The sequence below is a fragment of the Nansenia antarctica genome (assembly GCF_963989245.1).
Source record: "Nansenia antarctica genome assembly, contig: SCAFFOLD_590, whole genome shotgun sequence".
Taxonomy (NCBI): domain Eukaryota; kingdom Metazoa; phylum Chordata; class Actinopteri; order Argentiniformes; family Microstomatidae; genus Nansenia; species Nansenia antarctica.
In genome coordinates this window covers 9,761-25,101 of record NW_027663333.1, presented here as the reverse complement: position 1 = coordinate 25,101, position 15,341 = coordinate 9,761, and the positions used below count along the sequence as shown (strand labels likewise).

General features: G+C 46.0%; 1 protein-coding gene across 1 annotated transcript; it reads right to left on the bottom strand.

Moving 5' to 3' along the window:
• Positions 1–5: 5 nt before the first annotated feature.
• wipf2b (WAS/WASL interacting protein family, member 2b) lies at positions 6–14,967 on the bottom strand (the record flags this gene model as incomplete). The annotated part of the gene is made up of 6 exons (XM_080550856.1): positions 6–97; positions 1,722–1,931; positions 2,221–2,937; positions 3,184–3,312; positions 3,973–4,105; positions 14,902–14,967. Coding segments are annotated over 6 exons (1,347 nt in total), but the record flags the coding sequence as incomplete, so codon positions are not given.
• Positions 14,968–15,341: the final 374 nt, after the last annotated feature.

Below are 15,341 nucleotides of genomic sequence, written 5' to 3'. Positions count from 1 at the left end.
TTAGCTTTGCTGGGGTAGATCTTAGTGAAATGTCGATAATCCTCTGGAGGGGGGAAGTCGTCCAGGTTGTGGAAGGAATACTTGGACTCAAAGTCATCTGAGAGAGAGAGAGACAGAGAGAGACAGAGAGAGACAGAGAGAGAGACAGAGAGAGAGAGACAGAGAGAGACAGAGACAGAGAGAGAGACAGAGAGAGAGAGACAGAGAGAAAAAGAGACAGAGAGAGAGACAGAGAGAGAGAGAGACAGAGAGACAGAGACAGAGAGACAGAGAGAGATAGACAGAGAGAGAGATAGACAGAGAGAGAGAGAGACAGAGAGAGAGAGAGACAGAGAGAGAGACAGAGAGAGATAGACAGAGAGACAGAGAGAGAGATAGACAGAGAGACAGAGGGAGAGAGACAGAGACAGAGAGAGAGAGACAGAGAGAGAGACAGAGACAGAGAGAGAGAGAGAGACAGAGAGAGAGAGAGACAGAGAGAGAGAGACAGAGAGAGAGACAGAGAGAGAGACAGAGAGAGAGAGAGACAGAGAGAGAGAGAGACAGAGAGAGAGAGACAGAGAGAGAGACAGAGAGAGAGACAGAGAGACAGAGAGAGACAGAGAGACAGAGAGAGAGACAGAGAGAGAGACAGACAGATTAGGACAGAACAGGTCAGACGGATGGACAGATCAGAGATGGTCGTCAAGATTATCAACCGTCAACGGAGGGCAAGAGGAGAGAGAGGAAGGAGAGAAGAGGAGGAGGAGGAGGAGAGAGTGATGATGAAGGCAGGAATTAGAAGGGGAAGGACTCGTGGTGCGGAGGTCAAAACCCCCGCGCTTCCTGGCTGGTGACGTCGGTAATAATAATAATAATAATAATAATAATAATAAGGATGATAATAACTTACGAACGCAGCCCTGGACTTTAAACTCACCAACTGCCAAAGAGTTCCGGAACACTAACAATCTAGAGTGGCAAGTGTTCTATGTGGTGTTTTACCTAGCAACAACACTTTGATTGGCTACAATATAGCGCCTTTCAGGGTACCCAAGGTCGCTTTACAGAGATACAAACTTAGTTTAAACGTAGTACGTCTTGAGAAAGCTTCTCATCTTTGTGCTCCTTATTGAGAGATATCAGGGATCTACGTTCTCAACCGTGTTAAACCGGTACGGAAATGATGAAAACGGTTGACAGATAAGGCCTCTTCATCCACACTACGCCCCTGCACAGTTTGTCTACTATGAATGAATTAATAAATAATAAATAAAGTAATTCTTCCTCCTTCTAGCATTGTGACAGCCAACGGCCCCTGGTCCTAGCATAGATAGATCGTTTTATCTTATGATGACGGATGATCAGATGATTCACTTCCTTAGACAAATGTCTTTTTTGTAAGTCAAAGTTTTGGATTAAGGCGTAATGATAATAACTGATCATTATTCACCATCTACTGTCAAAAACAGGGCTTTTTTCGGCAGCCATATCTCCACGAAGAAGGTGAAAGGTCACAGGAAACTCGTCATAACTCGTCAAGTTGGGTATCATCCTTCTACGCCTATCATCCTTCTACGCCTAGTTTCCCACTTTGAAGGCTGCTTCGACGGCTTATTTTCGAGCGGGAAAGTCTTGGTATTCCAAACTTCCGCCGAGACTAGAACGATCTTCGTTAGTCTGTTGTGAGGTGAGATGATGTCATGAAGAGGGAGAGGGAGAGGGAGGGAGGGGGAACTCACCTATGAAGGAGCGGGGGATGGAGGGGGTGTGTCCGTTGCGGAGGGGCGGGGGAGGGGGCGGGGGTCCGGCTGGGGTGCGGGTAGGAGGAGGGGGGGGCTTTCCCCGGCCGGGGGGGTCGGAGGCGGTACCGTGAGTTCTGTAGGGGGGCGGTGGAGGGGGAGGGGCTTCACGACCGCCGTTCCTCTGTGTCGACCCAGGCACTGGTGGAGCTGGAGGAGAGAGGGGAGGGGAGGGGAGGGGGAGGGGGAGGGGGAGGGACGACGACATGGTTAATATAGGTGCTCACACACACACACACTCACACGCTCACACACACACACACACATACACATACACACACACACACACACACACACGCGCACGTGCTCTCACACATACTCACTCACACGCTCGCTCACACGCTCACATACTCACACGCTCGCACACGCACACGCACACACACACACACTCACACTCACACACGCACTCATCTGCACTGGAGAAAGGCAGCGTAGGTACCTGTCCCTCTGACCGGGGGAGGGGGGCGGCCGCCCGGGGGGGTGGGCGAGGGCGGCGGGGGAGGGGCGTGGCCCCGGGTGGGGGTGTGTCCTCCGGGGGAGGGGGAGGAGGGCTTCCTGCTAAGGGAGTTGTGTCTCTGGGGCAGCTCCGGAGCCGCCTCGCTGACGGGACTGCCCGGCCCGGGGGTGGGCCCGCCCTGGCGGTACGGAGGAGGGGGGGGGGCCAGGGAGGAGGAGGAGCCGGGAGGGGGGGGCCGGCGGCTGCTGCTGGGGGAGGAGGGGGGCGGCGCCTTGACGGGAGGGGGCGGGGCGTTGTCGCGGGGCGTGGTCGCCGGGGACGGCCCCCGGGGGGTGGGTGGGAGGGGCTTCTCCCGGTTGTAGGAAGGGGAGGGGGCCGCGGACTTCTGGGCGGGGGGGGCCGGGGGGGCGTTGCCGCGGCGAGAGACGGGATGGGGCGGAGGGGGAGGGGGAGGGGGGGCGGAGGAGCTGTGCTTCATCCCCCCGCCGAGGGAGGGGGAGGGGGAGGAGCCGCCGGAGGAGGAGGGGCGGGACAGGTCCGGGAGGGAGGGGCGCTGGGAGCGGGACGTCTCCGGGGGCGACGAGGCCTGGGGGGAGGGGCTTTTGTCCGGCGGCGTGTGGTCGTCCTGGCGGACGGGCGGGCGCGGGGCGGCGGGGCGAGAGGAGGGGGGCGTCAGGGCTGACCTGGCAGCGGAACCGTCTGGAAGGAACACACACACACACACAAAACATTGGTACCAGATGGAATCAGAAGTAAATAATTGTAAATATTTTAGCGTCCTAGTCGTGTTCCGCAAGTCCTTTTTGAGTTTCAATAACATACAATCGTCTCCATTCACTTTCATTTACAGTCTAATCACTTTTTTAAAAATGGTGTTGGAACCTATTTCTAATCCAGCTCAGAGGTCGGTGCTCAGACAGTCCAATCAGATCGAGCAACAGTTACTGTACTTGCCTCCTACTGGTCGAAGTTTAGGCACGCCTCCCTGGAAAAGCCCTCCCATTGGTGGAACAGCTCCAGGAGAGCTTGCACCACCACCGCTGGCCCCGCCTCCTCCACTTCCTCCTTTAGGCTCTGTCAATAACCAATCAATAACCAATAAATAACCAATCAATCAATCATGTTAGGCTAGTCCCTGGAATGGAACCAAAAGGCACTCAAATTCAATTGTGCATTTAACTAATTTAGGATGAATAAAGTCGCCAAAATTACTGGCATTTTAGAGTGCCACGGGTGACTTTATTGCATAAAAGGCATAAATGATGATGGTGCAACACTTGGTACTCGAGGTGGTGAGTGTTTCGTATTCAGTCAGTGGGTTGAAACAGAGTGAGCACTAGTGGTAAATGGACTGCACTTATATAGCGCCTTTATCCAAAGCGCTTTACAATGCCCTCTCATTCACACATTCACACACACATTCACACACCAATGGCGGCCAAGCCACCATGAAAGGCGCCGACCCGCTCACCGGGAGCGATTTGGGGTTCAGTGTCTTGCCCAAGGACACTTCGACATGTGGCCAGCCGGGGCTCGAACTGCCGACCTGCCAACCTTGCGATCATTAGACGGCGGCTCTACCTCCTGCGCCACAGCCGCCCCGACCTGAGTGACCACCTTCCCAGAGTGCACTTATAAGGAGTTGAATGTATATAACGCTGCCCTTAGCCTGACAGATTTGACCCATGGTTGACCCTCCCCCCCCCCCCCCCCCGGGGTCGCGACCGTACTTACTCTCTATGATTGGTGCGCTCCGGTCGTTGACCTCGCCCACTTTCTTCAGCTTGGTTCCGTTGCAGATGTCGCCTAGCAACGCACCACGGCCTTTAGACTCTTCTTTGGTCAGCTTGGGAGGGGTGGTGTTAGCCTGGAGCAAGGGAGGGAGGGGGGAGAGAGAGAGAGAGAGAGAGACAGAGAGAGAGAGAGAGATATTATATGTCTGCATATATATACTGTAGACATCCAGTGGGTGTGAATGGGTGAGCTGAAGCAATGCATCCCCGCCACCTAGCCACAGGAGGCAAAAAAAAAAAAAAAATGTTTGCAGGTAGGGCTGCCACAAACGATTATTTTCATAGTCGATTAGTCACCGATTATTTAAACGATTAGTCGACTAATCAGATCATAAATTACAGCTTATCGCACAATTACTCAATCGCTCTTATTTAGCTATCATCTTCTAAATCAGCTTCCAAATTTAGCTTGAAGTTGTTAGTTGTTGTTGTAGGCATGTGCTAACTAAAAATAAAGACAATTAAAATGATTGTTCACTCAAAAATAGATCTTTTAATGAAGCAGCATATTTATTTCTGGCATCACTTGCATGTAATGTAATGTAATAGTGCAAAACAAAGGGTATAGTGCATCTTCTCAGGCATCAATTTTATCACAGTACATCATTTAAAAAATGTAGTACTCAGCAGTTTGCACTCTACTACATTTAAAAATTGTGTTTGATGCCTGAGAAGATGCACTATACCCTTTGTTTTGCACTCTCCCTCCCTCTCTCTCCCCCCCTCTCTCTCTCTCTCCCCCCCCCTCTATCTCTCTCTCCCCCCCCCCCCTCTCTCTCTCCCCCTCCCTCTCTCTCTCTCTCTCTCTCTCTCTCTCCCCCTCCCTCTCTCTCTCACTCCCTCTCTCTCTCCCCCCCCCCTCCCTCCCTCTCTCTCTCCCTCTCTCTTACACACACACATTTAATATCTTTATTTGCGTTCACATTTTACAATAAAATTCTTGAACACAAACAGTATTAGTTGCACCAGCATAGGACACCCGATAATTCAAGCTTTACAATCTGTCTATGGGTACAGGTAGCAGCGTCTCGTCCATATGTGTCGGCTGCCTGACGACTAGTCTGTGGACATTACCAAGGCTTCCAAATATAAACACTAATAATTTACATTTGTACCCAAGCTGTACAATGGCATAGAGATCCGTGTCCACTGACAGTCCGTTCAGGTGCGCCAGGGAAGGGTCGGCATTCTCCGGTAGTCTATAGACTCTCCCGCTGAGCAGCGCCCGCTTGAACGCGAGCCTCAATACGGTGATAAAAAGCATTGTCAAAGCGAGTTTTCCAACCACTGGTTGCATCTTCTACATTAACGATGGCAGTTACAACGGGTGTGCGTGTGGGCAGATGTTAATAAAACGTTATTTAGGTTTAGATGTCGAAAAACTCTCAAACAACTTTCACGAGTTGTGCGGCAACCGGCCCGCTCCCCAGCTGCTGCTGCACACGCACTAGAGTGCAGATCAGACAGACGCACTTCCAATATCACATTGTGTAAAAAAGTCCTCCTCCCATTCTGGATGGAAGTTGTACGTTATTGGTTTCTTACTTGGTCCAGCTTCCCCACTCATTTGTATACCCTTTCTTTAGTATTATATAGTAAATAGTAGAAATTGGAAGGCTAACTAGTTAATTAGTCTCGCCGGTATTGTAGTTGGCGCTGTTGACTGCGCATGCGTGGTGAACCGTGTGTTAGGTGAAAAGATCAGATCTCAGACTGGCTTACCTGTACGTCAATCAAGTGGCAAAAGCCATAGTGAGGATGGATGATAGGCGAACGCTAGCCAGTGGCAGCTTCAGGGAAGAAAAACGAATGCTTGTCGCTTATTTCAGCTCCCAAAAAACATGCGATGACGTCGATTACCAAATATGTCGGCGACGATTTTGGTAATCGACGTCGTCGCGACTAGTCGACTAATCGTGGCAGCCCTATTTGCAGGTTAACCTTCTGTGCTGTGAACTAACAGAAATCCATTCAAGGAAGAACTAGGGGGGGGGGGGAGTGGGCCTGGACTGTCAATAAAGATGAAGTGGTACTTTAGCCACGAGGACTTTTTCGGAAAACTGCCCCCCCCCCCCACCGCCCAGATCATCACTAGACGTGGTGAATCTGATGGAATGGTATTACATCACGAGATTACACACTCAGGCCACAGTCAGACCGACTTAAAGCCCCTGTGTGGATGACCTAGAGCACAGACACACACACACACACATCCTCCATCACAGACACACAGGGCTGCTGCACTGGAAGATAGCCCTGCTCATTAGGAGGGGGACTTCATGTGTGATTAACACAGAGCTGATTAGAGTGAGCCGAGGGAAGAGAGAGCAGAGAGAGAGCGCGCAGAGAGAGAGATAGGGGGCGAAGAGAGATACAGTGAGAGAGAGGGAGGGAAGAGAGAGTGAGAGAAGAGAGAGAGAGAGTAGAGAGAAGAGCGTAGAGAAAGAGGGAGAAGAGAGAGAGCGAGAGAAGAGAGAGAGTAGAGAGATAGAGCGAGAGAAGAGAGGGAGAGTGAGAGAAGAGAGCGAGCGAGAGAAAGAGATTGAGCGAGAGAAGAGAGGAGAGGAGAGAAAGACGGAGAAAATCAGAGAAGAGAGAGAGAGCAAACAAGAGAGCGAGCAGAGAGAAAGCGAGAGAAGAGAGAGCAAGAGGAGAGAAGAGAGAGTGAGAGAAGAGAGAGAGAGAAGAGAGCAACTAAAATGTTACTTGAATAAACCAGAAGCACTGTCCTGTGGTGAGGCCTGGCAGAGGATAGCATGCAGCCACGCACCTTCATCATCATCATCATCATCATCATCATCACCACCACCACCACCACTATCATCATCATCACCACTATTATCATCATCATCATCATCACCACCACCACCACTATCATGAATGAATTAATTAATGGTCTTTATTGTCATTGATATAGTACAGGTACCAAACAACGACATTTGGGAGGGGGGGGCTCCCCTGGTGCTAGGAAAAAAATACGAAAAAACAAGAAGGGAAAGGAGCTGGTTTACATAAATAAATAAATACACTATCCACTATACTATACTATACAAATAAAACACTGTGCTGTACTCTATGCTATGCTATACCTATTCTAACATTTCCTATTCTCTGAACCTTATGTACCCTAGGGTTGTCATATTGCACATAGTGTTATTGCACATTCATTTAAAGTGTCGCAGTTTGCAGGCTTGAAATGTACACATTTGTGCCTCAGCACTACACCTGATTTCAATCCAGCAGCTGCCATCAATCCGTCCAGACTGTCCAGGGCCCAGAACCTAGGTCTTTGCTGTGTTCAGGGCCTGAATGGCCCTGGGGTAGAAGCTGAGCTTCAGTCTGTTTGTCCTTGCGAACATGGTCCTGAACCGCCTGTTCGAGGGCAGCCGAGCAAAGTGTTCGTACCCAGGGTGGGATGGGTCTCTGGAGATCTTGGAGGCCTTCCTGAGGCAGCGTGTGTTGTACAGCTCTTCCAGAGAGGGGAGGGGGGCGCCGGTGATCTTCTGGGCCAATCTCACGACTCTCTGTAGCGCATTCCTCTCTGTGGTGGTGATGATGATGGTGGTGATGATGATAGTGGTAATGATGATGATGATGATAGTGGTGGTGGTGGTGATCATCATCATCATAATTAATAAATAATTTTGCCATTTAGCAGACGCTTTTAATCCAAAGCGACTTACAATTACGAATTACAGGGACATTCCCCCTGGAGTAACTGAGGGCTAAGTGCTTTACTCAAGGGCACACTAGTAGTGTGGTTTCAGGCGGGATTTGAACTCACAACCTTCCGATCACAAGTCCAACTCACTATCCACTGCGCCAGGCGAGGTGCACAATAGTCTGTTACGGGTAGGGATGGGACGATTATCGTGTTTATCGTTAATCGCGATAAAAACACCCGCGATAACTTTATCGTGGAGAATTTTAATTAGTTGAATAATCGTCATAATGGTTTTTTTAAAAAAAATGTTTTTTATTATTATTATTATTTTTAAATGACTGGACTTTTTAAATAGGCACTACATTTTATAAACACTGCTTTGTCTGACTGGTGGTCCCCAGCTGATGACCCAGTTAGGCCCACATAGGTGTTCAGTGAGGTGTCACAGCACACCTGTTCTAAAGGCACTGTTGGAGGTGCGTCAGGCAGCAATGCCCAGCAGGAGTACCATCACCTGTATCATGATTTGATCTGTCTGTTTTTATTGTATGTATTAATGTATGTGACCTATGTGTGTTTTTTGTTGTTGTTGTTGTTAATATTTTTATTGAGTTTCACAGAGACATGTACACAACAGGACATAACAACAACAACTAGTATCCGTGGGGGAGGTTATTGTCCCATTAATAGTAGAAAACTAGTTTTGCACTTTGTTATGCACATTGTCCATAAACAATAACAGAAAATGTTCTTTCTCTTTTTCTTTTTTTTTAAACAAACTAACAAACAAAAAACAAAGACAAACAAAACAAAACAAAAAAACAGGGGGGGAGGAGGCCATGTCACATATCAGAAATAAACAGAAAAGAAAATGACAACAAATGCCATAATATATGGGGGGATCACCCCCATCGGAGACAGCATCCATGTCTTACAGTCCTAAACACAGCGGCAGCACAACACCAGCACAGTAAATAATATTGTGACCCATACATTGTAGATCTGTTACACATTAGTCTTGTGTACTTTCTTGAGTGTAATCCACCAAACCTTTCATTACAATGGCAGCCAGTCTGGTACCAATATAATCTAAGAACGGAGACCAAATCTTATAGAATGTCTTTATCTTACACTTATACCTATATGTCAGATATTCCATAGGAATCATATCAAAAATTACCTTGTGCCATCCAGCTATTGTAGGCGGTTTGCAGTCTATCCATATCCTACACAGAAGTCTTTTGGAATGCATACTTTTAAGTTGTTTGTCTGGCAACCCAAACAATAGACACATGGGGTCCTTATCCAATGTAACATCTAGAATTAGATGAATTTTATCCACTATACCTTTCCAGTAATCATCTATATATCTACAAGTCCAAACACAATGAACAAAGCTCCCAACCTCGGTAATACACTTTGTACACATTTCCGATTTGTTATGATCCATTTTATGTCTAAGTTGGGGAGTAATCTGCAAACGTTGTAGTAGTCTAAATTGCGTTTCCTTCGTCCTATTACAGATTGAGATGTCGTTTGCCGATTGCCATATTAGTGACCAAGTTGCTGCATCAGTATTAATGTTCAGGTCATTATACCAGTCTTTGGGCGTAAATGCAGGTTTGCCTTTATCCTATTTCGAAAGTGCTCTATACCCAAGCCCCAGAATGCCTCTCGTCTTTCCAGCGGAGAGGGTTGGTGACAGAGGCCAGTGTCTTTTTGGCTATTTAAAAAACTTCGTATCTGAAAGTATCTGAAAAACTCATTTCGTGGTAGGTCATATTTCTTACATAATTGGTCAAATGAAAGTAGTATTTCCGTATCATATAAATGTCTGATAGTAACCATCCCTTTGCTGTCCCACCGCTTGAAACCCCTATCCGTGGCACCAGGGGAGAAGTCTATGTTGCCCCAAACTGGCGAGAGGGAGGATGTAATAATCGTATGTTATAAATAAATAGTAATATAATTGAGATTTCTCACATGAGCCGCGCGCGTATATCCTCACAGAAATTTGTCTCGCGCGATTGTTCAGCCTGCATGGGTAACGTGACTGTCAAGTCAGCCTTGTCAGTCAGTCACTAACGTATGCTAGCCTTCTCACCATGGCTGCATCGGCCCCGTGTCCATTGCCTCACCTTTCCAGGGTTGCACGCAGGCTTCTATGCATACCTGCAACTAGTGTTCCTTCAGAGAGAGTGTTTAGTGCCAGTGGGCACATACATAAGGCAGAAAAAGTGAACATGTTGACATTTTTGCACTTTAACCTATCTTGAAGCTTTCAAGTCTCTAAGCCACAAGGCTAGCACTCAGTTTGATGACAGAAAAGTGTCAGTGTTCAAGTTTTGTTTGACAGTATTTTTTTCCTTTATTTATGCAGTGATACCTTATAATTTATCATTACCTTATTTAAGATTTTATTAAAGATTTTTATTTTTGTCAAGATGTTTTTAAAATGATGTTAATGTTATTAACATGATTCAATAAAAATACAACAAAATCTAAGTTAAAGTGATTACAGTGTGTTTTATTGGCATTTAAATTCTCGCGATAATATCGTGGATCGCGATTATTTTGCCCACGATAATCGTGACATGACATTTTCTAATCGTCCCACCCCTAGTTACGGGTGGGGATAAAAAAGTGCAAGAGGGGGAAGAAAGGGGAAGAAGAAAAGGGAGGAAAAAGAGAGGGAAAAGGGAGAAAAAGAGGGAAAAGAAAAGGAAGAGAGAAATTGAGGCTTCTTTTCCATCATCTACATGTTTAATAGTCTCAATGTATTCTAAACAATTAATGCACAATAAAAAATGTCGCCATTGCCATTTTTGTATGGGGGGGAAGAATGGATCAGAAGGTCACCGGTTCAAATCCCACCAGAAACAAGAAACATTTAAAATGTCTCCAAAAGTGTTGTTTTGTGTAAATTCTAAATCACTTGAGCCAAAAGTTGCTTTTTGTGACATAACATAAGTTTATAGACACTAGCTGTTGTTTTATTGATGTTTAAACATCAATAAAAAGAATAATAGTATAATATTATATATTATAATAATAGTACAAATAAACAAGTTAGCCTCTTAAAAGCCCTGAGGTTGAATGAATAACTTTTTACAAAGAGAAGAAGAGAGAGCTACTCAGAATCAGAATCAGAATTGCTTTTATTGCACCAATGTACAGGTACACAGAGTAACATTCTTGGGTTCAGGTTCATTCAACATTGGCATTGCAGCAGAATACAAGATCAATAATAAAATAAAGTATGATATAAAAACAACAAAATCAACAATCAATAAGCAGGATATGAGAACAACAAAATCAACAATCAATAATAGCAGCAATCGTATCAGTAGCATCAATAGCAGCAGAATGCAAATCAACAATAAAAGTAAATGAGTAGGGTGATAAGAGACTACAGCAGTACTACAGCTGCACCAGTCATGCTGCTATAGTACAGTGGTGTAAAAAGCTGTGCAGATTCCAATGACGTGGGATGTAAATCATACAGTATGCAATAATATAGTTCAGATATGATACAGTACAAGTTCAAGTATTAGTCAGGTGGTGCATAAAATGCTGTGCAGGTAGCAGTGAGATGTAATACACTGTCATACACACCGTCTATGTCTCACTGCTACCTGTCATACACACCGTCTATGTCTCACTGCTACCTGCACAGCATTTTATGCACCACCTGACTACTACTTAAACTTGTGCAATATGGTACAGATATGGAGCAGTACATATGTTTCAGTAGAAGTAGTGTTCAAGTAATCAGGCAGTATGTAGTTAGTTATAATATATATTATTAATGCAGTGGGGTTGGTTTGGGGGAGACAGACGTTTGCCTTCCTACTTCCTCATCTTATCCAACTAGTGCTCCTTAGTCAGAGACTAAACGAGGGACAATGCCAGATGAGGGGCAGGTGGACCTTTGGGACAGCCAGATGAGGGGCAGGTGGAGCAAACAGGGTTGAGAAAACGACAGGAGGGACAGCAAACACAAGGGCGGTAGGGGGTTGGTGGTGGGACGCAAAGTAAAAAATGAAAGTGGGGTCAATGGTGTCGTCTTGGAAGTCCTCATCCTCTAGTTCCTCCTTCGTGGCCAGGTCCTCCAGCAGCTGGTCAATATCCTCTGCCTCAGGGTCCATGTCCTGCAGGGTTCTCCCTGTCTGCCTGTACAGGTAGTCCACACCAATCATCTCTCCTGTTGACGAAAGCAATAATCTTGTTAGTATAAACATACACACAAGCACAGATATGTACAGTCAAAATACAATACTCCAGAATTGTTACAGCACTACTGGTTAGATGCTGAACTGCATTTCATTGTCTGGTACTTGTACTCTGCAATGACAATAATGTTGAATCTAATCTAATCTAGTAGATATCCCTTCCCGTGCCCTGACTATAACCATATACAGGGGTGCACATAACTGGTGCGCCAGTGCGCATGCGTCGCCAAAATGCATGCTGCGCGGCAGATCAGCTGTATGAAGGCGCTCTTGCGCACCAACAGCTGGAAGCGCTGGGAGACGAATTTACTTCCTTATATATACTTATTTGCCGTCCCCTCAGCCGAAGGCCCGACGAGTAAATCCATCACAACAGTCGACCGACGACGACCACGGCGACTCCCCTCACGAAAACATTCGGAAAGTATCGTAACACGTACTTTCATTCCGCGTATCGCGTATCGCACGGTTATCACGCCGCCACGTGAAAATTCAGTCCCGAACGACTCGTCGCTAAAAGGAAAAACAACACCAAGGGACTTCACGTTTCTTTTCTCTGAAGCTTTCAAACGTTCAGACGTTTGTTTTACAGCGTCATTATCGCACCTAGACCCCTGACCCAGGATATGGTTGGGAATTCTATTAGAAGAAAAAAAAAAAACTTTGTTGCACAATCAAAATAATGAGCTATTTAAAGTGATAGCCTCCAACATCCTCTACCATGGTTGAAATTGAGGACAGTGATCATTTACAGCAGTCAAGAGAGCAGTGATGATGATGATTAAGCTTGTAGCATAAATAAATGCTTAGGCTGTAACTTTTTGTTGTTGATTTCAGTGTTTACAGAACAGAGCAGTGCTTAAAGAGATGTCAGTTGATTTCATTGTGTTTAAAGAACAGACATTCAGTTAGTGCTTAAAGAGATGTCAGTTGATTTCATTGTGTTTAAAGGAGTCTGACAGACTTTCATGCTTAAAGAGCAGTCATTTGATTTTGCATTTGTTTCTTTTGTTTTGCACACAATCATTTGTTCGTTCATCTTTATTTATGAACAAATGTCGTTTTGCTAATATAAGTTATCCATGTATCCCTTTTTCATCCATCCTGTGGGACGGGTCGTGACTCGCGAGCTCGGGGAGCACCAAGCAGCATCCCTAGGTGCTCCTCTGAGCACTGGCCCCAAAAAGTTATGTGCACCCCTGACCATATACAATACACAGTACAGTGAAGGCTATACACTGGGACTGATCTATACCTATGCCTCTATGCCTGAGCTTTAAAGAGCAAATAATAAAGTTTGGATGAGTAGGAAAATATTAATAATAATAATATAATAATAATAATTAATAATAAGTCATCAATCAAATACCAAAACGACTCAAAGTTAGAGGCTCTACACACAACATACAGTATGACATAGTACAGTATGCGTAATGTAACACTTACAGACTATTTATAGACAATAACCCACTACACATCAGGCACACACAACAAATGTGCCAGTTCAAAATCTTTCCACATTAATATGCACTGTTAATACAATCAAATCTCTAATATCCGATCTCGTCAGCACATAAATACATGAAGGCTCGCGCAGCTGCGCTCAATGACAGCCAAGTTATGAATATTTCGCCAGCAAACCAGTGACAACCACATATTTCATCATGAGATATTAGTCATTCAACTAATACAAGATAGCTCTGATTAAATAATTCATTATCGTTGTCTTTATGCCCTGTTGCGTTTTCAACAAACGTAGAACTAGCTAGCTATCTAACGGCGGGCATCACTGCGTCTGTCTCTCGTCAACAACGAGAGCTGCAAGTGTCTTGCTATGAACTCATAAGACAACACCGTATTAATCTATATGAACAATATTGATCAAGTCATTATATGAAGGTAGCTGTACTTACCACAGGTGATGACAGCCAGTCCAGTGTGATTGACAGCCGACAAGTTCCAAACGTTTCACTCATTGCGCATGCGCTTAGCGTCGACTTGCTGGTGTGTGATGACGTGCACCACCACTAAAGCATTTGGGCGACATGATTGGCCACCACTAAAGCACCACTAAAGCATCTAAAGCATTGATTGGCAGCACTAAAGCAACCACTAAAGCATTGGGCGACATGACTGGACACCACTAAAGCATTCGGCGATATGATTGGATGTGCACGTTCTAATGAACAGACTAATGTGCTCTCGGTAGCGCCACCACTACCTCCCACCACTACCACCACCACTATCATCATCATCATCATCATCATCATCATCATCATCATCATCATCACCATCACCACCACCACCACTACCATCATCATCACCACCACTATCATCATCATCATCATCACCACCACCACCACTATCATCATCATCATCATCATCATCACCACCACTATCATCATCATCATCATCATCATCACCACCACCACCACCACCACCACCACCACTATCATCATCATCATCATCACCACCACCACTATCATCATCATTATTACCACTATCATCACCACCATCATCATCACCACCACCACCACTACCATTATCATCATCATCATCATCATCATCATCATCACCACCACCACCACTACCATTATCATCATCATCATCACCACCACCACCACCACCACCACCACCACCACTACCATTATCATCATCATCATCATCATCATCATCATCACCACCACCACCACTATCATCATCATCATCATCATCATCATCACCACCACCACCACCACCACCACCACCACCACCACCACCACTACCATTATCATCATCATCATCATCATCATCACCACCACCACCACCACCACTACCATTATCATCATCACCACCACCACCACTATCATCATCATCATCATCATCACCACCACCACCACCACCATCATCATCATCACCATCATCATTATTATTATTATTATTATCATCCTCCTCCTCACCACCACCATCATCATCATCAACATCACCCTCTTACCTGGCTGAAGGTGGGGGGAGGAGGGGGTCCCCCCGGGGGAGGAGGGGGAGGGGTCGGGGTCGGCATCCTGACCCTCTCAATGTGGCGTGACGACCACGGGCTGGCTCAGACACACAAAACCTGGGTTACCCTGGAAACAAGGCAAGGAGTCATGGAGACCACACCAACAACTCTGTGGTCACATAGCGTGCGGTCGGAAATTCCGCTCCGGAAATCTGATCAGCACTCATGGAATGCCTCAAATTACTTTTATCCCCCCATGTGACATTGAACCCAGCGTGCGCTCCGGCACTCTCAGAGCTAATTTACGAACGCAGTGATAGTCAAAGAGCTACACCTGAGCTACACGCCCAGGTGTTCAAAAACCTTTAATCTGGATCAGAATGGCTGATTTATCTGGCTGATTTTTGAGTTGTATAGGGGGAAATCAGCCAGCTTGA